The sequence below is a fragment of the Manacus candei genome, unplaced genomic scaffold, assembly GCF_025592945.1.
Source record: "Manacus candei isolate 608988 ecotype Guabito, Panama unplaced genomic scaffold, ASM2559294v1 h1tg000014l, whole genome shotgun sequence".
In the NCBI taxonomy this organism is placed as follows: domain Eukaryota; kingdom Metazoa; phylum Chordata; class Aves; order Passeriformes; family Pipridae; genus Manacus; species Manacus candei.
The window spans coordinates 37349068-37373036 of record NW_026138062.1 but is presented as its reverse complement, the minus strand read 5'-3'; the positions used below and the strand labels follow the sequence as shown (position 1 = coordinate 37373036).

The 23969-nt window shown below is 43.5% G+C and overlaps 1 protein-coding gene across 3 annotated transcripts in view; it reads right to left on the bottom strand.

Moving 5' to 3' along the window:
• The window catches only part of ARHGAP20 (Rho GTPase activating protein 20), a 63381-nt gene extending 52634 nt beyond the window's left edge, over positions 1-10747 (bottom strand). The window contains exons 1-2 of one of the 3 annotated variants that reach the window (XM_051779170.1): positions 10603-10747; positions 21-106 (exon numbers count right to left, since the gene is read on the bottom strand). In XM_051779170.1, the coding sequence (XP_051635130.1) occupies positions 21-106; positions 10603-10704 (188 nt within the window). In that variant the 5' untranslated portion in view covers positions 10705-10747. Of the gene's footprint in view, positions 1-20; positions 107-7320; positions 7341-10247; positions 10484-10602 lie in introns of those variants that run through there. The other 2 variants (XM_051779171.1, XM_051779172.1) reach the window with 2 other exon arrangements.
• Between the last annotated feature and the right edge of the window lie 13222 nt (positions 10748-23969).

Genomic DNA, 23969 nt, shown 5'->3' with positions numbered 1-23969 from the left:
AGCAAAACTCACTGACTCACCTTGAGGCCGATCTAGATCTGCTAAGTGCTTTGACAAAGATCAAAGATGGTGCAGACTGGCGTCTCTGGGCCAAACTCTTCATTTTCTGATTGGAAAGAGAAACAAAATGAAACCACAGGTGAGATTTGGAACAGTAATTGCATGCATACAGAATGGTTGCAGCCAGACTTCCATTTCAGACTATGGGAAAAAGGCTGAGTTACTGCCATCAGAAACCCTCGAGGGGGAAAATGGTTGTAAAATATCACCTTTGAGAAAAACAGGAGCATGACCAGAAAGCCGGTGATAAAGAAAGGCTGATTATTAGTGTCTATACACAGATATCTGTGGTACACTGCACACATGAAATAAACACCTAAAGATGGTCCTCAACCACTTTTTGTCCCTTAATAATTTATTGTACTTTAAATTTATCAGTTTTTCAGAGAGTGGCTTAAATTTCAAGTGCTTCATACATTTCTATGTCAGATCTGACATCTACCATAAATTAAGGTTTGGAATCTATGCACCTAACTTTACGTGCTATATTGGGTTACCTTTTTCTTTTCCAAATCTTCAGAGATGAGTGCATTTTCCTTCTCTGCTAATCTAGCTGGAACATTATATCTTGCCTATCAGTAGCCAATCCTGACAGTTTTTTCATTCCTGATTATGTATGGGAAAAATAAGATAGTGGGAGGCAGGACAGTTGTTAGCACAGAACTAGGAAGAGACTGAGAAAAAGGAGACACTCAAAGGCAGAGAACGCAGCATGAAAAAAAAAGACAAAGCACAAGGAAGAGATGCAAATATCAGTAGCTAACAAGGGAGCATGGATTTCTGTTCAGTGAAGTTGAACACTGCAATAAAAATACTGAGCAAACAAACAATACTGCTTTCCCCAGAGGTAAAAAATTTCAAAAGCACCCACAGGAGACAAAACCACACATTTCCCTGAACACAAATGTATTCACCACATCATATTCACTCTCCCTCCTGCAGCCAGAAGCAGGACTGAGTAGTCCTGGCCCTGACCCTGGAGCTGCTCTCTTCAACGGGTTGTGCAGCCTGCTGCCGAGGTGCCTGACCTCTCCTCTCACTGACCCTCCACCAGAAGGGTCATTGTTACCTTATTTAGCTTAAATACTTTTCAGAATAAACTGGTGAACAAAAGAACTGGGGTCAAACTCCTCCTGAGATGCCAAGAGGGTAGTATTCGATGCTGCAGTGGTCCCTTACACTACCCTGGCCACCACCCGCAAACCAGGTGAACCTTTAACAGTCACGAAGTCTCTGTTCTCAGCTAATCGCAAAGCATGACTTTCTTCCTTCATCCTAAAAATAACCACTGACTATCAGGAAAAATATGTCAGAACAGTCAGAACAACTGATTCTTCTGCCAATGTATGTGCTGGATGTGGCACACATTTTGTTTGGGCAGGTGCACAGCGTGCTCCCCTTGGAGAAATTGAACTCTACAGTACTATTTTACTTGCTTTTGACAAGGACATTTCTTTTATTCACTGCAATGCATCTGTTATTGTGTCATTTTTTTTTGGTTCTCCCTTTATTTATGTAAAGCACGCTTCTTTGTTTTGTCAGATACTCAGTTATAGCTATTGTGCAGCAATTGTTATAAATTCAACCATGTAATTTCAATTCACCTTTAAAAATTATCCCCTTCTCCCTATTTGATCAAAAATTAACCTTCTCAAGACTGATAAATTAAGTCTGGGAATATTTAGCTGTCTCAGATCAGACTATAACTGGGTAACAGCAGATTACTAACAAAAGGGATGCCCATTTTTGATAGATTTGAAATAAACAAACAAATAAATATGCTAATTTTTTCTAGTGAATGAAATCAGTTTGTCTTACTGCTAGTAAATCTGAAAAGCTGTTAGCAGTTTTAAAAGAAGCATAGCTGCAAATATGAAGGCAAAAAGAAACCTGTTTAACAATGCAGTCGAACATCCTACAGAAGATCAGCCACATATTTCACACAACCAGCAGATTTTAGGAGTTTATATAAAGCATCGACTCCCAGTGGGAAATGTATTGTAATTTACTCATTATTGGGCAGGTGGTTTTTGGGGGGATAAAAACTGGAACATCTCAGGTCCTGCAAATGCAGTGAAAGTTTGTATACTTTCAAAGAGATCTTAATTCCTTTGACTTCTCAGGTCTGAAAAGAAAGCAGCATTTTAAAATCTATGGCAATTATGGCAATTCTTTTCATGCTTGGGTTAGCAGTGCTGAATAGTGCCTGTGGCAGTGAGATTCTAGTCTTGACTTAAATGTCTGAAGACAAAGGTGAAGTCTAGAACTACAGCACATTTAATAAGAGCTCAAATAACTGGCACAGATAAATCTGTTGGAAGACATTCCAGGCAGTCTGTGATCCAGCCTCTCTGAACTTGCTGAGAGCAAGACCCATTTGAGCAGGCTGCTCTGAGCCACCGCTAGTCCAGGTCTGTATTACCTCCAAGGATGAGATTCCACAGCCTCTCTGGACAAAATCTTAGTACAGCTATTAAGCAAATCTTAGGAGAAAAAAAAAAGCACCTCAAAACATAAAAGGATCACTGCAAAACTGAAGTGAGTCAGGTCAGCTGTATGCATATAAAAACATTACACAGAGACATTGACTACAGACAGAAAGGGGTGATTTGTTTTTATTTTGCTATGTACAGAGTTTGGGAAGAGAAAATAAGTGACCATCATGACAACTTAAATTCATTTACTTTGAGAAGGAAGAGGATAAATTCGTTTTTGGTTAAGTTGAACCAAGATGCCTGCTCTCCTCAATTTCACTGCCTTTACATGCAAGGATGGCAATGTGGAGAAGAGGAGATACATCCTGAACATCTGTAGTAAGAGCAGATGTTTAGAAACAAAAGGAGATGCAATGACCAATTATCTAAGTATAGGACCCAGAAGCATTTCTCAACATACGTCCCACACCATTACCTCCCATTTTTTCATGTAAATATTAGAAAGGTCAACACCAAGAGAAATCCTCATACTTGCTGGCTGAGTCACATCCATGTGAAATGTATCATAAAATCAGTATCCATAATGAATGTTTACAGTGTGCTAAACACAAAGATGATAATCTTGTATCAGACAGGACAAACTAGAGTTATTTTTGTCTTCCTCACATTCAAAAGCTTGAGTTCCTGCCCTCTCCCTTCTGATTCAGGTTTAACTTCATATTTTCTGCATTTCTGGTGGTGGTTGTCTTGACTGCTTTTTAACAGAAACAAAAAAGTTTTGCATTATTAGTTGTTGGACTGGTAGTAGTATTTGGCCACTTTCTGGTATAAACAGACACAGGCCTATAGATTTCAAAAGAATGAATTTACACCAGATATTGATCACACCTACACTCTGAAACACTGTTTCATAAACTGTGATGAGCAGATCAGCCCACCATGCTGAGGACAATAAGCTTGCAAACCATCGCTGAAAATATGCTATCCCTCCTCAAGAATCAGAACACTCTAGGGATTACAGCAAAACTTGCATAAGTATCTCACAAGTCATCAGATGGAGGAAAAATCTATTCCTGACTGCCAGTATTCTGCCTTGCAGTGAATAATGGTACTATATGGAATTTACATAAAATAATATATTGTCAAGTTATGATATTGATTTCCATTCTGTGAAAATGGTATCATAGAGCAGCATCTTCATGAGGAGATCAAAAGAACTGGAACTGTCTTGCACATTACATGTATCACTTAACTATATCACGCTTATAAAGAGAATTGCAGAGCGTGAATTAAAGAACGCATTAAAAAAAAATATTGGTACTTGCTATTTTTTTTGTGAGGGCAAATAACTGAAGTAACACATATATAGTGTACGTAATATTTTCAAGTATTTAGAGGAGTTAAAATCTATGCAATAAGCAGACACCCTGCAGCAGCTACCGCAACCATACAGGAGACAGGAGCAGGCAGGCTAAGGCAGGGATTGTGTGCTCTGGTTCCCCAGGAGCACACTGCCCACGCTGGCAGGTTTAGATGCCTGACCCACGCAATGGTCAGACATGTGCAGGAGGATTCCTCTCACTCAGCCTCTGACTCACACACCTGAGCTATTTGCCCTGTGCTCCTTTTTGAGACAAGAGAGAGAAAAGGACACATTTAGGGCACAGTTCATCTTATCTGAGAACTTTTCCTTCACTGACTTTAAAAGAAAACTAAGGTGACCAAGAAAATTGAGTTAATCATCTCAATCCTATTCTAGCTGCCTGAGCAAAGGACAGGGAACGAGCAAATCTGTGAGCTCAGTAACACCAGGAACAATTGTCTTCTTGTATTGTTTTGAGCTTACGATGAGAAAATGATGTTACCTGATATCTATTTAAGAGACTCATACAAAATAGTTGAAAAAATTATTTAGTTCCTGACTGACAGGTAAACATTGCAGAAATGCCTCCTCAGCAACGTGCAGATAACCTTGTTAAAGCCTCGTCAGACACTAAAGGATTTCAGGCCCCTGATTTACAGGCTCACTCCAGAAGTGGGTCAAGGCTGGGACATCTCCTGGGTCATTTAACTGGTTGACAGGGACAACCCTCAGATGTGCCAATGCCTTGAGCTGAGGCTCAAATGGCTAAGCTCTCCCTTTCACTGATTTATTTTTCTAATGAAAGGAAGTCTGATTTTAACAAAGCCTACTCTTTAAAAAAAGTATCTGAGTTAATAACTGAACAATTTCATCCATGCAAACTCTGGTCCTGTTGTCTGACAACCAACCATATCTGTGGCATGCATTCCTGGTTTAGCTAGACATGAACCAAAGCACAGAACACAAATCCTTACTAAAAACTGTGAGGCAAAGTTCAGCTAACAGCCTCAATCAAAAAATCAAAACAACCTTCAGCATGCATTCCAGGACAACTGGGCATCACTCTTTCCCCTGTATCACGGGGTCACTTATGAGAGGCAATATATAATTTTTTCCTACATACTATAATTCAAGTATTTGTTAGACTCACCGAGTAGGGTCGTCTAAAATTACCAAAAATAATAAGAATGTCTTATAGTTTCGTAAAGCAAGAAATAGACCTATACTGACCTATAACATTCTCAGGCCCTCATAAGCAGGGTGAGAAGATGACTGCATTTGAACTGCTGGCTCAGGCAGCTGAGACGTAGGTCCCACAGAGAGACCATTTACCATAAAGGCAGAGCAGGTGACAAAACTATGTGCCTTTGTTTATGCTGGCAGAATAGTTTTACTATACAAGGACTTTCCTAAAAAGAAAGCCATTTTTGGATGGATGATTGAGGAAAAATTTGCAGGTTCACAAGAGGAAAGAGCTATCAACACAGTGGAAGCAAAAGCACATCGTTGTGGAACAGCAGCTGCTAGAGAGCAAAGCAAAGATGAAGATGGAAGGTCATCTCAGAGCAGAAAGAAAAATGGATAAAAGAAACTAAGAGCAAGATATGTTCTGCAACTACTTCCCAACAGATGCACATCTTTGGAAGCACTGATATGGATGTCTTCAAAAGATCTCATCCACCTACATCACAAGATGGAGATGTCGAAGACCAGTAAAAATGTAGACGAGGGAAGCACTGAATATTTTGCTTGTGGGTCCTACAGTCAGCTCACCGGATTCATAGTGCTCAGACCACTGACTCCATGGTATTTTTTGATGAAGCCCAAAGTTTCCTTTCAAGCCTGACAAAAAGCAGGAAGGTTAACACATGGACACAATTCTGCCCCGGTTTCTGTACAGTAAGGCTTTCTCAGGAGCAGTTTACAGACAACAGAGAGAGGAGATTCAAGCAAAATTAAGTAAACAGGCAATAATTTGACATCTGCAGTTCTTGAGTATTAGATCCTACATGACCTGTCAAGCGCCTCTCTTTCCTACTGCCACCATGAGGGACAAAAAAACCCCAAGGCTGAAAAAATCAAGAATTAGAACACATTGTTTTATGCATAATTTTCATTTCTCTCATGGACAGACAGGAGAAGGAGTGCTCATAATTAAAGTAGTATCAGGAGGCACATCACAACAGTAAGTTACCATAATCCAGCACAGGTCACCAAGGTGATTTTAACCTAAAGACCAATTAGGTGGATGATTTCATTAAATTAGGTCTCTTTTGGTCCTTATCAGAGATAAAATTGCTGCAGGATATATCTGCAGGATGACAGGAATTGTCCATCACTTCACTAAAGAGTGTCAGAAGTGGTCCTGGACATCTGAGATTTCCAGCACTACCAGGTGTGATTTTGGAAGCAACCCACCAGATCCTTAGCCAGGATCATAGTAAGCAGGATAGAGTATTGCAGGAAGAAGAAATCTCTGCTTACGAAGCTTTATGTTAAAAAATGTACACATAGGGGCATGAGAGCAGCTAACATGAGATCAAGGTATCATCAAATACAATGGGAAATACATACTTTTTTTGCACAGTGAGACAAGTAAAGGGATGAAGATTATGTATGACTAGCATTACCCTTCCAATGCCAATAATTTGCCTGAATTTTATCCATTTAGTACACTGTTGGGGGACACTATAACTCTCCTTTCCCTGCCAGTAAACTGTTGCTGTATTTGTGATCAGAATCACAAAAAAACATATTTTTATGGTGATGGAATACCTTATTTCAAGTCTCAAACCATAAATACTAATTTGCTAAGTGTGCAAAATGGTTATTTTTTTGCACACATTGTAGGAGTAAATATTAAAAATTGCTGACCCCCAAAACATCTTAAGCGGTTACTTGAAAACTTCAAGGAGGCAGTAAAAATCCTAAGAATGACTCCTTCTGTTGCCAGATACTGTTTTGTGTAAAATATTCAGGGTTGGTTGGAATCTAGCCCCTCTAAAAAGAGAGAAGTGAAACACCAGGAACTTATAAATATGGTTAAATGACCACAGCTGCTACTGCTGACATGGTTACCTCAATATAAAAGACATCTCTGCTGCATAGTTTGTTTTGATAAATTTGTAGAAATAAGCTCTATCTGTATAATCACTCTTACTCATGTTACTTAAGTCCACTTCAGAGTTGCATCAATTTATTGGTATTGGTTACTAAGGTGCTGAGAACACAGCTGCGTTGGGCAGGACACGTCTCAAGAATGAAGGAATGAAAGAATGAAGGAATGAAGGACCACTGCCTCCCTAAGATCTTGCTCTGTGGTGAACTTGCCACTGGCTGCTGCAAGAGAGGAGCCCCGAAGAAAAGATACAAGGGCTCTCTGAAGCAGCATCTCAGCCTTGGCCATATTGATCATCATAACTGGTCTACTCTGGTCTCAAATTGGTAGGCCTGGAGACACACCATCTATAACGCTGCTGCTTCCTTAGGGAACACACGCAGGATCACTCTTGAGGAGAAAAGACAACGCAGAAAGAATCGTGTCTTGCAGAATATACCACCTAAGGAGTCTTTCTGCTGTGCCCTTTGTAATAGGACATGTCTATCTCGTACTGGCCTTATTAGCCACCAGCGTGCTTGTAACAAATGTGGATAGAGCCTTCCCAAATCTTCGTTCGCGAAGCCCACCCATGATGATGATGATGATGGTTAGTAAGGTAAACAGTCAATACAAAACTTCTCTGCAGGTCAACCACACATAGTCCAGTGACTCCAGTAAGTCCAGTAAAGGAGGGAATCTAGTCCAGAATTTTCCAAAAGCATTAACTAAAACGCTGCACTTCAATGTCACCTTTTAGCAGGGTGCCTTGAGTGCATTGTAAGCATTTAATAGAGAGAACCTCCCACTGCCTGTGAGGTAGGTTAGCAGTGCAAACCATTTTGCATGCCAAGAAAAGGAAAAGAAATGGTTCCAGGAAATTAGTTTAAATAGTCATACAAAATACATGAGAAAAACCCTAGATATTTTCTGTCTCTCTTCTGGTTCTATGGTGTGATCAAGCATGTGATCTTTCAGCTTCGTTTTGACAGCCAAGCAGCAGATGAAGTAGGAGTTCAAAAACCACAGAACAATGTAGCAAATCTCAGCTAATTTGAGAAAGGTATAGTCAGGAGAATAAAAAGGCAGAAAGGTTCAGTGGTCACTTAGTGTCACATATTTGGAGATATTTTTTGCCAGAAAGTAAAATAATTGATATTAAATACATATTTGCAAACAAATTGCTGTGCCACAAGTATCAAAACTGATTTCTTGCCATCACATTCTTCCATTTAACTGTATGCAACCAATACAAACAATGTAAGCTCCCTGGTAGCAAGAAAGACTTTCTGTATTGTAAAAAAAACTTGATGCTTTGGCACTGAGTGGAAGACAAAACAGAGGGATACATAGAGTCCATGGGACCCAAGTAGTAAAAGAAATATTTGAACTGTCACTGAGATCCAGCTTCAGGCAAAATTAGGAATAGCCCACTGCTGTACATGCATAAAGGTAGGAGTCTTCTTCCACAGAGAGGCACAAAGAGGTGGTGTGCTAGTAGTCTCAAGGGAGCACCACAGCCGTGGACAAGCAGCTGAGCAGTTGGCTGGATGTTGGTGGCTGCCTGTGTCGGTTGTGCATGATGTGCAAAGCTGCCATATGCTGCATGGCCCAGCCAGGGTCTCAAGCTGCTTCTCCATAGGAGGATCTCCATCTGTCCCCCTGTTGCATGTGCCTCCAAGCTGAGGAATTCCAAAAGGGCTGCCAAGATCCGTAAAAAGTAATATCCCCGCTCTCTTGTCAGCGCTGGCAAAAACAAGGTCTGCATTCCTTTGACTGTGGGCTCTTTGGAGCAGGAATGGGATACACAAGTGCTACCATTAATATTTGTCCTCAGAATGCTGAATTATGAAGTAGAACTTGTAAGAAAAAAGTGTTCATCTTCACAGTACTTGAACATAACTTCTCATTTCAGGTGGGTGCCTGGCACCAGGGCTCTGCCAGGTTGGAAGGTACATGGTACTCTGTCTTCAGTAAAAATGAAAGAAATGGTTGATAAAAATCAAAGCCACACATTTAGCCATCTCAAATTAGACCACAGTACTCAGAGAGGGTGAGTATCTACTGCATCATTTTGCCCAGCTGGGCAGCACAAGGTACTCCACCACTCTGTGTAGGTGTATCACACACCCACTTCAGAAAGCAATCAGGTATTAACTGCGGTGTAGTAGAAGTCTTGGCCAAACTCTCTCCAGGCAACCATCTCACCACTGGCAGCAGCAGTCATAAGAAGAGGTCCCCAGGGCTGCAGTCAGGTTGTAGAGCTATGTGGCTTGGTGGGACACAGCACACATGGACACAACCCATGGAAATAGAGCATCACTTCCCAGCCCTAAGAGACACATCAGCAGGAGAGGGATCAGGATTCCTTTCTGCACCACTGTGCCATAGCCAGCAAAGTCCCAATGACTGCTTAGCCACAGGATTGAACACAATCTCAGCCTCTAATACCATGCATCCTAAATTCACCAGGTGGACAGATTTAGTAAAGGACACCGTAGCCTGGCCAGTCATTCTAATCCTGCCAGCCTATTTGGCAGTCCTCTGAAGTGCACCTCTAAAGACAAGGCAGTGCATAGATTTAAATACCATTGTGAGGCAAAATTGGTAAGGCAGGAAAGCACCAGCTCTTCTTTGGATAGAAAAACACTACAGCACTTGCTAAACCAAGGAGAAAAAAAGAATTCATGTTTTATACATTGAGAAGAATGTGGTTATTACAGCTTGCTCATTTCATTTAAGTATAAGGCAGAAACAAGTGCTTGGCTGTACGCAGAAGGGAGCATTCTGCACTCGATCGTGTCAGATGCTGAAAAGCGATTTGAGACATCAAACAGATTTTACAAGCAGTTTTGAAGATGGGATGAAGCTCTTCTGCCATCAATTGTGATATATTTAGCGCAAGGCGCTTCTTCAGGAAGCCTCCTATATGTCTCTTGCACAAAGCACGTGTGAGAGCAGCCAGCAAACATCCTTATCTCTAGCAAACCCTCCCCTCGCTCTCCCCAGGCACACACGCAGCAGATACCTCTTAGATCCCCTGGATAACCATTCTGCAAACCTTTCCCCAGCAAAACCTCCAGACATCCACACAGCAAAGCTCCCTTTAGGTCTCCCCAGGACATCCATGCAGCAAACACTCTTGTCGCCCCAGCACATCCATGCAGCAACATCCCCCGCGCCCGATCACCGGGAAATTCATGCAGCAAAGCTCCCTGGCTCCACCGAACACCATCCAGCAAACCCTTCCCGAGCTCCCCGGGACAGCTGTGAAGCGGCGTTCCTCACCTACCGCGGACATCCAGGCACCAGCCTCCCCTTGCCGCCGGGATATGCATGCAGCAACCCCGCTGATGTCCTGGAGGTTATCGACCCGGGAGAGCCCGCGAGCCCCACTGGGCAGCGCCGCACCTCCAGTTCCCCGGGGCACCCATGCACAAGCCCTTCCCGCCGGCAGCCCCCGCTTCCCCGGCTGCTCCCCCGGCAGTCCCGGTCCCGCCGGCGGCGTGCAGGACCCGGGGGCGATGGTGCGGCGATGGAGCGCCCGATGGGGCCGCGCTGCCCCGCGGTGCCCCCCGCGGGGGGCTCGCGGGCCGTGGCGAGGGCCGGGCAGCGCTTTCCCGTGTGGTCTCCAGGGACGGCCTCACCTTCTTGCTGTCGGCGGCGGCAGCGAAGCCCCTGCCCTCGCCGCTCACCGAGGACGAGCGGCCCGGGCCGAGGTGCTCCTGTTGCGGGGACATCACGTCCATGCAGCCCCGCGCCGCCGCGCTCCCGCCGCGGGGACACCCGCACCATGGACAGGGCGCGCCGCGGTGGGACACGCCCCCGCTAGTGGGACACGCCCCCTGCGACACGCCCTCACAGGCCACGCCTCCGTCTCGGGCCCCGCTCTGCACAAGGCGGGGCCTGGAGGCGGCGGGTGGGGGGGTAATACGCATGCGCGACCGGTGGGCTGGGGGGCGCGAGCAGGCGGCGCTGGGGTGGTGGGCGCGCGCTTATGCCGCGCCTGCGCGTGCTCGCTACTGAGGCGGCAGGCGCGAGGGCATCCCGGGAATGGGGTGGTGCGGGGTCAGGGCACTGGGGAGCTCTTGAAGGGTCCCGGGCTAAGGAGGGTGTTGCACTGTCCCGAAGCTATCGTCCCTCCCCGCAGTTCACCACGAGACATCACTCTCCCCAGAGCCCTCCCGCGGGAGGGTCCCCACCTGAGGGCAGGCAGCGGGTTGGTGCGGGTGTGCGTGTGGGTGTCCCGTGGCAGCACAGGGGATGCCGCCGTGCTCCAGAAAGCCATGAACAACAAGGAGGAACCACTAATTACACTAATGGACGGCTCAAGAACAAATGGGTGCAAGTAGGCTATAAATAAATCTGAGCTGGAGAAGGGGAGAAAGCATCCTGATGGTACTGATCCTAAGAGGAGGAGGTTGTGGAGTATCACTGCCAGGCAGGAGCAGAAGGTGTAAGTGTGTGAATGGTGGTGGTTTGATGCAGCTGTCGTGTTCGTATATCCCCATTAAGTATGGTGTCTTCAACAGCAAGGGCTACTCCTGGTCACCCAGGAGGTTCTTTCTCACCCTGTCTTTCTACACTTTGTGAGGGAAAGTTTTATCTCCAGCCTTTCCAGCTGTTACAGACTCTACATGCATTTTCTCCCACGTTGATCACAAAAAAAAAGCAGAAAAAAGAGATCCTGCCATCTCATGTGCAGCTTTTCATAACTACCATTTTTCTTCTGCGAGAAGAGTTTTTACATCTCTGTGGTGAATTGGAGTGGGAATTGTTTCAGCTTTAACAAGGTTACTTTTCATCTGGAGAATCCAGGCTGGTTCTCCTCCTGGAGGCAGAAACTGATGTGCTGCTTCCATAACTTGGTGGCGTTGGCTCTTGCTACATAGTACTGAAACAGCAGTAAACAATTAACTTGGTTCCACTTTATGTAGCCACCCTGGACAGGTTATTTAGGCTCAGCATGTCCGTGTGATAGTGCTTCAGTGATCTCTTTGTTGAGATTGATGTGGGCATCTGCCCTCTGCTTGCACCCTCATTTCTGCAAATCAATGAAATCATGTAAGTAAAGGAAAGATGAAATATTAAAGGCGGGGATGCAGTGTGAGTAATTCTGCTTCCTCAGAGGGGTTTTGTGGATCTGATTCGGCTTTTCCTTCTTACTCTGGCTGACCAATTAAAAAGTCATAGATATCTCTGACCACCAGGAGATATCTCCTGTGTGTCTGATTTCAGAAAACCCAGTAGTCTACCCCTGATATCCTTGGGAAAGAGCAAGCAGTGGATGGTTAGGGTAGAGGTTTACATGCACTGTGTATGTTAACATGTCATGAATTTCACTATTTCTTCTTTGTTGCATTTGTAAAGTCTTTCAGCTGAAGTATAAAACCTTGAAATGATACATTCTTAGTATCTGCCCTTATTTATAGACAGATGGGCATTCATCACTGAGGCAAAACAGCGTATAAAAAAGCCTTCTGAATTTTTAAAGCATGACTGAAAAACCACTATGTCAGCTGATTTTTGCACCTCTGGGCCTTGGCACAGGCCGGGCGTCAGGCCAGGTCCAGGCATCCACCCCTAGATGTGGTGCAGACCTTGTCCCGGTGCTCTCACAGCTCCTCCCATCCCCTTAGTTTCGTCCCTGTTTCTCTTCCTTCCCCTCCTTCCACCACAGTCCAAGTCCCTCGAGGGGTTTGCAGCAAGTGGAGAGCAAGCAGCATCATAGGTACCCCCTGGTACAGCACCCAGCTCTATAAAATGGGGAGGCAAGTCCAATTTCTGCTGCAAGCACCCAAACCAGTGGGATGCTATCCCCAGACAGGTCTTCAAACTTCTGTGAGAGGGCTAAGAAAAGATTCATTAGGGTAGAAAAGAAACAGTATGAAATGTCTATTCAAAGCCCAGAATATATTTAGCGATTTGGCAGCCTCTTTTCCAAAAACATTTGCAAGTGATGATATTCTCAGTGACGTTTTGGAAACAGGGCTGTATGTATATGTTTATTTTGCAAAGGAAATGTTACATAAGCTTTCCGAAATACTCGCACGTGCTTAGGGGTGTTCTTTTATCTACTACCTTGAGCACATTTGCTACATTCTTCATTAAATACTGACTCTTTTACCTACTCGAAGGGGCAAATAGATTAAAGTCTGGCTATTTGGTGACCAAGACTGGAGAAGCTGCTTCTCTTTGAAGCAAAAATATGTTCATATATGCAAACATACAGCCAGCATGTTTTTGTTAGCTTCAGTTCTTCCCTGGTGCCAATGTTTCCATACCTTTCCTTAACCTGCTCTGCCAGAAAAATGGATGGGAATTTTAGCACTGGAGATGTGAACTGGCAGGAGTGACTGGGAGAGAGCAGGGTTTTACAAGCCTTGCGTCCTCTTGCTGTAGCACAAATGACAAGGAGGGAGCATGCAGAGTACAGTAGCAATGTACAGGCAGCCTGAGGCACCTTGCCTGTAAAGAGACCTCTGGTGTGACACAGGCAGTGAGTGTCTTAGGGTGATTAATCTCAAAGGGTAAAAACAAGTAGACCCAAATGGGAAACAGGAAAAATAGGTTTTCCCAAAAGACTGTTTAGAGCTTAACCGACAGTTTCTTTCTGGCAGACCAGGACTTTGTTAATTGATTTCTGTCTGGATTTTGAGAGATCCTTGAAAACTGGGGAAGTGATCAAGGCTGGGGACAGGATGTCATTGCAGCCTGTGCAGAATCCCCAGGACTGCCTCTGCCTGACGCTTAACCTGCCTCTGTGCAGAGAATCCCAATGGGATAACCACCAGGTCTCCCTCACTGCTTGTCCAGGGATGCAGAATTTCCCCCATGGGCTGGTGTGGGGCCAGGCCAGCCATGTGACTGCAGCTGCTGCTGCTGCCCGAGCCACCCCAGGTCCTGCCACCCCACAGCACACAGCAGGTACACTGTGACATTGACCAGGCTATAGGGCACCTACTGGGTGCTGCCTCTCATAACACCAATGCTGTCAGGGTTTTGACATCTGCTTGGGCAGTTCCAACCCACCTTTGGTCTGAACAATGAAAAGATGAGGTGTATAATTGCACCAAAGCAATCTTGAACTGCACCATCATCACCACTAGCTAAAATCCTGCTTGAGCCCTGCCCCCAAGAAAAGACATACAAAGCTCAGGAAATAACATACATGTTCATTAAAAGGTTTTCTTTCTGTTGCCTTGGCCACAGTGTTGTGTGAAGAAAAATACCAGAGAGACAGGGGGGAAATTGAGGCAGAGAAATATATAAGTGTTGTAGGAAAACCATGCTTGTACACAAGACAGAGGAGAATTACTCATGGACAAACCCATCCAGGTGGAAATGTGACCCCTGTAAATTGGCCACATTAGGGAAACCCAGAGTGAACTGTTAGCAAATGCAAGATACACAGGCTGCCTCTACCTCCAGTTTTTATGAGCTTTCCAAGCACGTTAGCACTAGCAGACATTCCCTTCCAAGAAAATTATGATATCCAAGGAAATATGTGAGGCTATAAATGAGTGAACAGTACTTAACTTGAACTAAAAAACGTGATTCTACCAAATCTGCCCCATAAGGGTACATTTACCTGAACACTGATTTTATGAACTTCACAGGTGCCCCATGCAATTAAAGACATGAAGTTGATCTGAATTAGAAACTCCAGAGGCAGTTGTATTTCAATGAGATCTGATACAACAAATCTCTAATATCCCAGTACCTAGAATCTCATGCTTCTCATGCATGACAGCTAAAAATAGGACCATATCCTGGACAGATTGGAGCTACTCAGATGGAAAAAAGCTGAGCTGAAAGGAAAGCTTGGAGAAGGAGAACAAGACGGATGGAATGGAACTGGAACTCAGCACAGGAGCTCTTAATGGCAGGTTTTACCCTACAGTGTGAATCCTTCATTGCTCATCTTCACAGTGTTTACTGCTGCTCCTTTCCAAAAAAAGTTGTATTAAGCTGAGAGCATCCTCCGTGCTCTCTGATTCCAGAGAGTCTGGGCAGAAGGTGGCCCAGCTACCAAGTCCTACCCCTCTGTTTTGATAGCAACCTGCTAATAAAACTGTTTAATGCTGTGTGAGTAGCTGCTAAGTGGAATTCATGAATGTCCTGGGATTCAGGCTACAGCAGTTATTAATGCTTGTGCAGATAGGTTCACATTAATAGGAATTGCCCCCTTCAGTCCCTTCCCAGGCTATAAAGTTTGCAAGGCCTTTGGAGCCAGATGCTCTGCCTCAGAGGCTTCATAAGCGCTGAGCAACACCTCACTTGGGCAGTTCTGTCAAAGTTCATCAAATGAACAAAGATCTACCCACTCTATCCCAGAAATACAGGTGGTCCCTTGTGAATGTGGAGTCCAAGTTTGCAGCAGGTGACGTGTTTCCAATGGCAGGGACAAGTGTGCACATTGAACAAGGACCCCAGCTGACAACTCTGCTGTAGAAATAGAGTGCAAGTACTGGAAGAGTCAGCACTGGGTGCTCCACAATGCTGGGTGCTCCACATGGAATCACCACTGTGGCCACTTAGAGCCATCCTCCCATGACTACACCTGCTGCCAAAATACGAGGGAAGACTTTCATGTCCCAGCCTACCAATGATCCTACCAATTCTTAACATCCCCTTCAGCCTTATAACATATGCTCTGTGAAATTCAGTCCAGTGCATCAAAGGGAAGTTTGCCTTTGAAGGGCAGCATGCTTCCTGCATGCAAACATTGCTCTGATTTAATTAGTTTTGATTTTATAATCGGTGTAGTTAAACCATTACGATGCTTGCAAGCAAATATGGCTGGTGTAAGCATCTCAATGTCTATATGGCCCAATATCAACACCTCCCATAAGCAAGTGACATTGAATTTTCCTACCATTCATATTTTCCCTGTTTTTCCTATATCTTGCTTCTTATTTTTATGCATTATTTCTTTTGTTTACATTAATCCTCTCATAAGATTGTTTATTTTTGGTTTCTCTGCACTGAAGATTTTCTTACGGTCCTTGTCCAGCATTCAGTCTTTCAATTGCAAATTGCAAGGCAAAGTTGAAAGTCAGTAACTGGATATTCTTCCATAAGGGACCTCACATAGGAGCTAAGTATTAGACATGAAAGCATAGCATTTCATTTAAGATAAGGCCTAATCTCTTCCCTTTGTGAGCAACATTTCTGAACTTAATCTGAGCACTTCTGCCTGGAGTGGTTTAACTTTGCTCTCAGTTAGGTGGGTCGTGGTGGGAATACACAGTACTGAAACTGCATCATAATCCTGAGTACAAAAGGCAGGTACCTTTAAGAGAAGGGAGGTGGACTTTAGGAAACCTCTACTAAGTGTTCAAATATGTGCAGAACACACATCTCTTCAGTATAAGCTTGAGCCTTATAGGATCTCACTGTACCCATCACACTTCTTGACCCCTGGAAAACCCACGGTCCACAGCACTCACAGGGTTGGTTTCAGCATCAGGGTTGGTTTCTATTCATATTTGACATATTCTTGAGAAAAGACATTCTATCACCTAAAATTTGATGAGGGGGTGTTTTCAGATGTTTGTCCCAAAATTAGGGTTGAGAAACGTGGTTATCAGCATAGATCATAAATAACCTGCACTGGTTTTTTTGTTAGAGCCAGGTGTTGCCAACAGACTCCCTGGAGCTCCACAAAGCATTGGCCGTATTCACAGCCAAGTTTTCACTTCAGTGGTTTGAGGCACAGTGATAAATTAGGTAACATGAGTCAGGTTGGCATATAAGTGACCAGTGAGAATTATACATTCATAACAGGAACGTTTATAGTAACTAGAATGGGAAGTTACGGAGGTTGTACTAAGAATAGAGCATCTTTGTTTTATGGCTGATGGGACTTAAATTTATGGGAAGCAGAAAGTGGACTGTTGATATTGGCTCTTTAGGAAACGCGAAGGAAACTCCCATGAACAGGGGACCCTTTTGAGTGTAACATACACTCATCCATAAAAGTTATCACATTATCATCTTTGCTCTGGATTCAGTTCAGGCATCACTTTATCTGTCTCTCTAATTCATAACCTAGACAGTTTTTACTGTTAGTGTGTTTAAGAACCCTGAGTGCTGTATTTTTTGTCAGTTTGTGTTTTTAACATAATGATGGATTGGATTGTACTTCTGATCCCACCCTAGATTTGCTATTTTCCATTCACCATAGAGAACTCCCTTTTCCTAATAGCTTGTGGGTCTGTCAAGCTGTGAATGACAGACATTAGAAAAAAGATGGGCAAGATTTTTAGTTGTCCTTTCATAACACTGCAAAATTTTTCACCAAAAGACTAGGATGTTTTCAAAAGTGACTCAGATGAATAAAAAATGAGCTAGACATCCTCCCACTGACTGGGGATCCAAGAGGAAACAGCTCTATTTTTCTTGTACAGCATTGAATTACTCCATATAAACTGATATACATATATTCAGCTTCTGTAATCCAAGGTAGGAGCCCAAATTTCACTGCATTCCATGGAGCAAGGAATCATAGAATCATAGAATCAGACAGGTTGGAAAAGACCTCTGAGATCATCAAGTCCAAACCTTGATCCACTACCACCATGGTTACTAGACCATGGCACTAAGTGCCTGTGCTGGTTTAAAGGTAAACCAGCAGGGGAAATGAACTCAACTCAAAAGAGAGATTATAAATCAGAATAACAATTTAATAAAATAATACAATAAGTACGATTATACAGAGAAACAATTGGTTTTAACCCACAAAACCCAAATATATAACCCAGCACCCTGGGGCATGAACAGAGTGATGTTCATTGGGCCCCCTGAGTCCAAAGGAAAGGAGAGGGGAAAACCTGTTGGTGAGAGTGCTGTTGCAGTCTGGTCGAGAGTGATGGCTGCAGTCTGGTTGAAAAGTGGTGGTTGCAGTCCAGTCAAGAGTGGTGATATGCAGTCTGAGAGCGGTGATCTGCAGTCTTCCTCTGGATCCCACAAGTGGTTCCAAAGGTCCCAAGACTCCAAGATTATATATCCTCCAGTTCAGGCAGGAATGCTCAGTCCCTCCCTCAGGGCGGGGGGTTCCTTAATGGGTGTGAGGACAAAAGAGCAACTCCTATCTCGCAGGTCTCTTAGCACCTAGTTTATAGCCTGAGGAGTCAGGCTCTATGTGCAGATGCTGTAAATGGTTCATTGATAACAGTTTCTGGGAAATGGCATGGAAGGCTATAGAATACACGGTTTTGGGTTACACCCATCCAGTGATGAACTGGTCTCAGCTGTCCTAACTAGGACAGTACCACATCCAATCTCATCTTAAAAACCTCCAGGGACAGAGAATCCACCACTTCCCTGGGCAGCCCATTCCAATGCCTGATTACCCTCTCTGTAAAAAATTTCCTCCTAATGTCCAACTAAACCTCCCCTGGCAGAGCTTAAGACCATACCCTCTTGTCTTACTGATAGCTGCCTGGGAGAAGAGACCCTCACCTGGCTACAACCTCCTTTCAGGTAGTTGTAGACTTGGTCCTCCTGCTTGTCTCAGCCATAACAGCACCACTAGCAATTTACGGATTAAATGGTCTGTTATATGAGTGTGATGGATTGACCCTGGTGGGATGCCAAGTGCCCACCAAAGCCACTCCATTACTCTCCTCTATCGCTGATGGGCTCATCCCTGGCCAGTGGCAGGTCTGTCTTGGAGCCAGCTGGCATTGGCTCTGTCAGACATGGGGGAAGCTTCTGGCAGCTTCTCACAGAAGACACCCCTGTAGCACCTTCCCATCCCCTCCAAAAAAACCCCCTTGACATAGAAACCCAGCACAATGAGGGCTGAAATTCCTGGATCTTCTGTCTGATATGGACAATGAGGACTGTCGACCTCCAAATGTAGTTTAACTTTCACTGCAATGTAAGGGGGTGTAATTTCTGGAAAGGAGCAGCCAGCAGGAGCAAGGCAGAGCAGTGCTCGAGGTCTCTGCCAGGCTCCTATTACAAGCACTCTGCCTCTCAAGTGCTACTTCCAACATCCTAACATCTTAGGGAAAAAAGCAACGGTTTTGGAGTGTTCCTGACTCCAGCATGGTAACTGTAAGAAGCAGATTTAGGAAGGACCTTAGAAGACTATCTGACCTCATCATCAAGCAGCTTTATCTGGGTCTTTCCTCAAGGCCTTTTGGATAACTTGTTCTTAGAAATGAGGGGTGATGGGGATATGTGGACTCCCTTTTGAGCCTGCCTTTGCATTGTCCCCCCAACTGGAAACTATTTTCCCTGAGAGCTGGCTGAAACCGTCTCCTCCTCAGTTAAGCTTATGGCAACTTGTCCTAAGTCCAGGGGATATAAACAGAGTTTATTCTTTCCTCCTTAGAGCTACCTTCTACATATTTGGACACTATGTCCCCACTTTGTTTCCAGACTAAACAATGCCAAATTCTTCAGCCTTCCTTGCACTCAGTGATTCCTAGTCCACTGCCTCGTCTTGTTTTCTGAATTCTTTCTATTTGGTACATTTCTTTTCTATCATAATTTCTAAAGCAGGATATGTTTTGTTTGTAAGGATGATGTGCACAAGTTTCTCTTCCGTTCACATCCCACTTCCAACCCAAATGTTTCTCCACTTTTTTATTAACTAAAGAAAGATGTAACTGTGGGGAGAGGTATGAAGAGGTTGGCAGCACAACCTTAATGTTTTACAAAAATAGTTTATATTTACAGAAAGGTTATTGCTACTGGGGTGCATACATTTGGGTGAGAAGCTAAGCTGTAGGACAATCCTGGGTTGAATTTTTTTAGGATTTGAACCTGAGGAGAAAAAAAAGGGGTTGTTACTGTAATCATAGAATGATAGAGTGGTTTGGGTTGGAAGGGACTTTAAAGGTCATCTAGTTTCAACATCTCTGCATAAATCCCAGATCCTTCAAAACAAAAAACTGTTTCATAAACTTTGTTAAAAATTAAATTCTTAGATCACAAAGAAGGAAACAAAATAATCGGGGAGAAAAAAAGGTTAAAGGATTTGGGAAAAAAAATTCCATCAAGTTACTGGAAGATTGAAAAAGTTCATTAGCATGAATGCAGAGGATTTGGGGCAGAGGACTAGCAGAGAGGACTGGAAGGGTTGGAAGAGGTGTAGACCTGGCAACTGCAGAGCTGCTGAGTCAAGAAATGCCACATGGAGCAAAAGGGGACAAGGAGACAACAGAGGCACATCCCTTTGTGGGCATAGCCTTTGTGTCTGATCAGCAGCAGCACCAGCTTTGCTGGGTTGGTGTCAGGGACATCATCACATGTTCACAGCTCATCAGACACCTGCACAGAGAGGACAGGACACCTAAGGGCCACTTTACCGGGCCACCAACCCCTGGTGAGCAGGGCAGGGAGCAGCATCACATTGGCAAAGGAGTAACTGGATCTTCCCTCAGCCTAAAAATAGCAACATAAATATTGTGTATGCATTAATTATAACTGCTAATAGGATAGACTGGGGGGGGGGGGGGGGAAGAACTGATTAGTGTGAAGCATGTTCAAATTCCTTCACTGAAAACCATTATTTTTCTTAAAGGAGCATGACTTTTTCCCCAAGGTGCTTTTAAATGTTGTGCTTAGATGATCTACTTCTCATGGGGGGTTTCCTCTCAAGCGAACTCTCAGGCATGGGGTCAGAATGTAGAAGTGCCATACGTTACATATTTTGCACACAACCTGAATATAAGAACACCTTATAATTATTTTAAAGTAATTGTGATATAAGCTAATGGCAAGCCTGAGGAGAAGATAAAACATATGGCATAGATAATCACTGTTAGATGCTACTGGACTATCTTCTTGGGACATGAGACGGTATGCAAGCCTAGCAGCTTCACATTTTATGTATTTGCAGTTATCAAAACATAGTTGGCTGTGAGGATATGTACTTGGTCATGAAAAACACAAAACAACAACAACAGAAACACCCCCCACCACAAAACAACCTAAAATTAATGTCAAGAAGAGCACTGGTATTTATTAAAAAGAAACCTGAAATTGTTATCACAGGACTATGATGTTGATTCTGCTGCCATTCAAGGTTCACAGATTAATTCTGCACTAAAGAGATTTGCTCTTACAGGTCAGTGGAAACTGTTGATCCTGAGAGGCCTGTCAAGAAAAATGAGTGAATTATGGGGTATGGCCAAGTCATGTGCTTACCAGGCCAATTTCAGTAACCAAGGCAGCAAAAAATCCATTTCAATGAAGTGAAATTAAAATGTGTAAAAACGTACAGTCTAGGTTTTACAGGATTTTCAGTGTTCTGCAGTATGACATAATGACACATGTTTTTATGTCCTCAGGACAATTCTGCTGGTTTCAAAAGGTTGAGCTGACACTGATGTCATATGATCCATTTATTCTACAATATATTCTGGCTTTGCACTTTACTTAATGCTTTGCAATTTTCTTTGGATGTTATAATTTTACAGTTACCTCACTGGATCCATGAGGAAAAGTAAAAAGCTGCTAGAGGAAGGTTATTTCACACACAGAGTTTCAGCAGCCCAGGCCTTTCCTAGCTTACCTTTCCTTCTTCTCCACCTGAATGCAAATCCATTAAAAATGGTCCAGGAAACCTCCACCTTTGCATTCACATGCAAGATGCTCATAAATCATATTTCTTTAGCAGAGGTTTATAATCTGATGTTAATGAAACCTCTGGGGTAGCACTGTGTCTGAGAAGGAGCTGGTGCCAGAAAGGAGGTTGATGAATCATTACAAACATCCAGTATTATCAGTGGAAGCCCTTGGAATTACATCGGTACAAGAGCTCTCACATTCTCTTTAGTTCAAAAGTTTCTATTGGCAGACTAATAAAAATCCCCCACTGCATCTCATGAATAGTTTACACTGCAAATTCCAGAGCCCTGGCTGCTCTACCGCATGGGTCCCAAAGCACCACAGCCATGCTGCTTCTCATCTGCTCGTAGCCCCTTCAGACCACTCCAGCAGTGTGAAAGGCTCCATACCCCACATGAAAGACACCTTTCCTGTAAGACCCCTTTCCAGAGTTGTGTGAGTGGGAGGAGACCAGGGCGCAGATGCAAAGCTGTGCTACAGCCTTGCAGGACTTCATGGGGAAATGCAGTGGGTGCTTTGCTAAGCAATGTGGTGGCTTGCAGAGCGTAGGAGCTGCTCCTGTGCCTCCTAGGTCTGGACCTGAAGGATTAATGTCAGGTCTTTAAATCGTATCGTAAAAGCCCATCTCTTAAACCCCAGCTCCTCATGTTGTCCAGTAGATTGAGGTAATTTGCAAACTTGCTAACTTGCTAAATAACCAAGATATGCCACAATATTGCAGGCCCCACCTGTCTCTTCCCCTTTCAAACCCTCTGAAAACAGAGAGTTGCTGATGATGTTTCACCCCAATATTTTGGGATAACAAATGATTTGCTCTTCCAGAGAGTCACACCAGAAAGCTAACAGTCATTACTGAAAGCTCCTTCTTTTACTCAGGGCTTTGAATAGTATAAAGTCCGACAGTAAAATAAATACCACGTTAGGGATTGATAGTACCCTGCTGCTAAATTAATATCTAAATGGCATTGTGGAAAGATTTCCATTATAAAAATTATTTTCTTTCTAGCCTATATATTGATCAATGTGGATTGGGTATCATTTTGTCTACTAGTTGTTGCTGTTATCAAGTGGAAATGATCCCAATCAGGAGCTTTCGTGGCTCTCATGCCACTCAGCTCTCTGCATAAAGCACTGTAATTTTACACATCCCAGAGCATTTTATCAACTGCAGTGAGCATTTTCATATTGATCAGTAATGTTCATTTATGAGTGGGACCAGAGAGCTACTGGAGTAAAATACTCCCACAACACTGTAGAAAATTTCATAGGATGGTGATAAATGTAAAACGACAAATGAAGTGCATCTCAGTAGAATTATTTGTGGTTGATACGAAGTCACTGGTGTCTTAGCTGCCCTGAAAGAGGGATGAAAAGGATGGTGGGGTTCGAAAACCTCCAAGGATTTTGCTTTTGCTTGATCTCAAAGTTAAAATTTTCTTACCTTGTAATCACTTCTCCCTCTTTGCTTTCTACTCTTACCTACAGCAAGGAATATTTTCCCAGGCATAAAAAAAAATTGTTTTCCCTTATTTCAACCCTGTTTGTTGTTTGTTCATCTTTCTGAATAACTGCTAGCATTAGTCATTTGTTCTCCATGGTGCTCATGTCCTGCCTGTGCTGTGAGGACTTTGAGGATAGCTGGCAGCAGAAACCAGGCTGTAGGCCAGATACTTCATTCTGGGCAGTATATTGCCCCAATCTGCAGGTTGGCTACCACTGCTCCTGGCTGTTAGACCCCCCTTTTCTGTAAGAATGAATTGAAGGCCAGTCACCCATGAGATTGCTCCACTAGATGTTTTGTTATGCTTCATAGCTCTGTGTTTGTAGCTCTCCAGCCAGTTTTCAATCCATGTGACAATGTTCATTTCCAGGCCAGTTTTGATTATTTTTCTTTGGTGTGAGATACCCTATCATTTACTTTGCTAAAATCCCAGAATATTTCCTTTGCGTCATTGCTTTTGTCCAGTAATGGTAAAACTCCATCATAAAATGTAATCAAGACTGTCTGGCAAGATCTTTTATTTAGAAACACATGTGGCTTATTGCACATAATTCCATTACCCTCTTGATGTTTCATCATTATATTTTCAATCTTAATGTTGTATTAAAGTGGAGGGAAGGGGGATACACACCCACATTTGTTTCATACCTGGTCAATCATTTTTTACGCATTTACACATATCCTATAGTGGAGAGCACATATGCAAGAGAGATATGTTATTTTTCCATGTGGTTTAGGCTGTTTGTTTATTTTGTCATTAATTCTCAGAGAGAAGGTCATCCTTTCCTCCAGATGTTTATTACTTTCCAAACCAAAAGAGATTTCTCTCATAACTTGCATTGCAGACCTAATACTTGTAAAATGCATGAGCCATGCCAACACAGTAATGGTTTCAAGAACTTTCTACACACAGAGATATGGTTT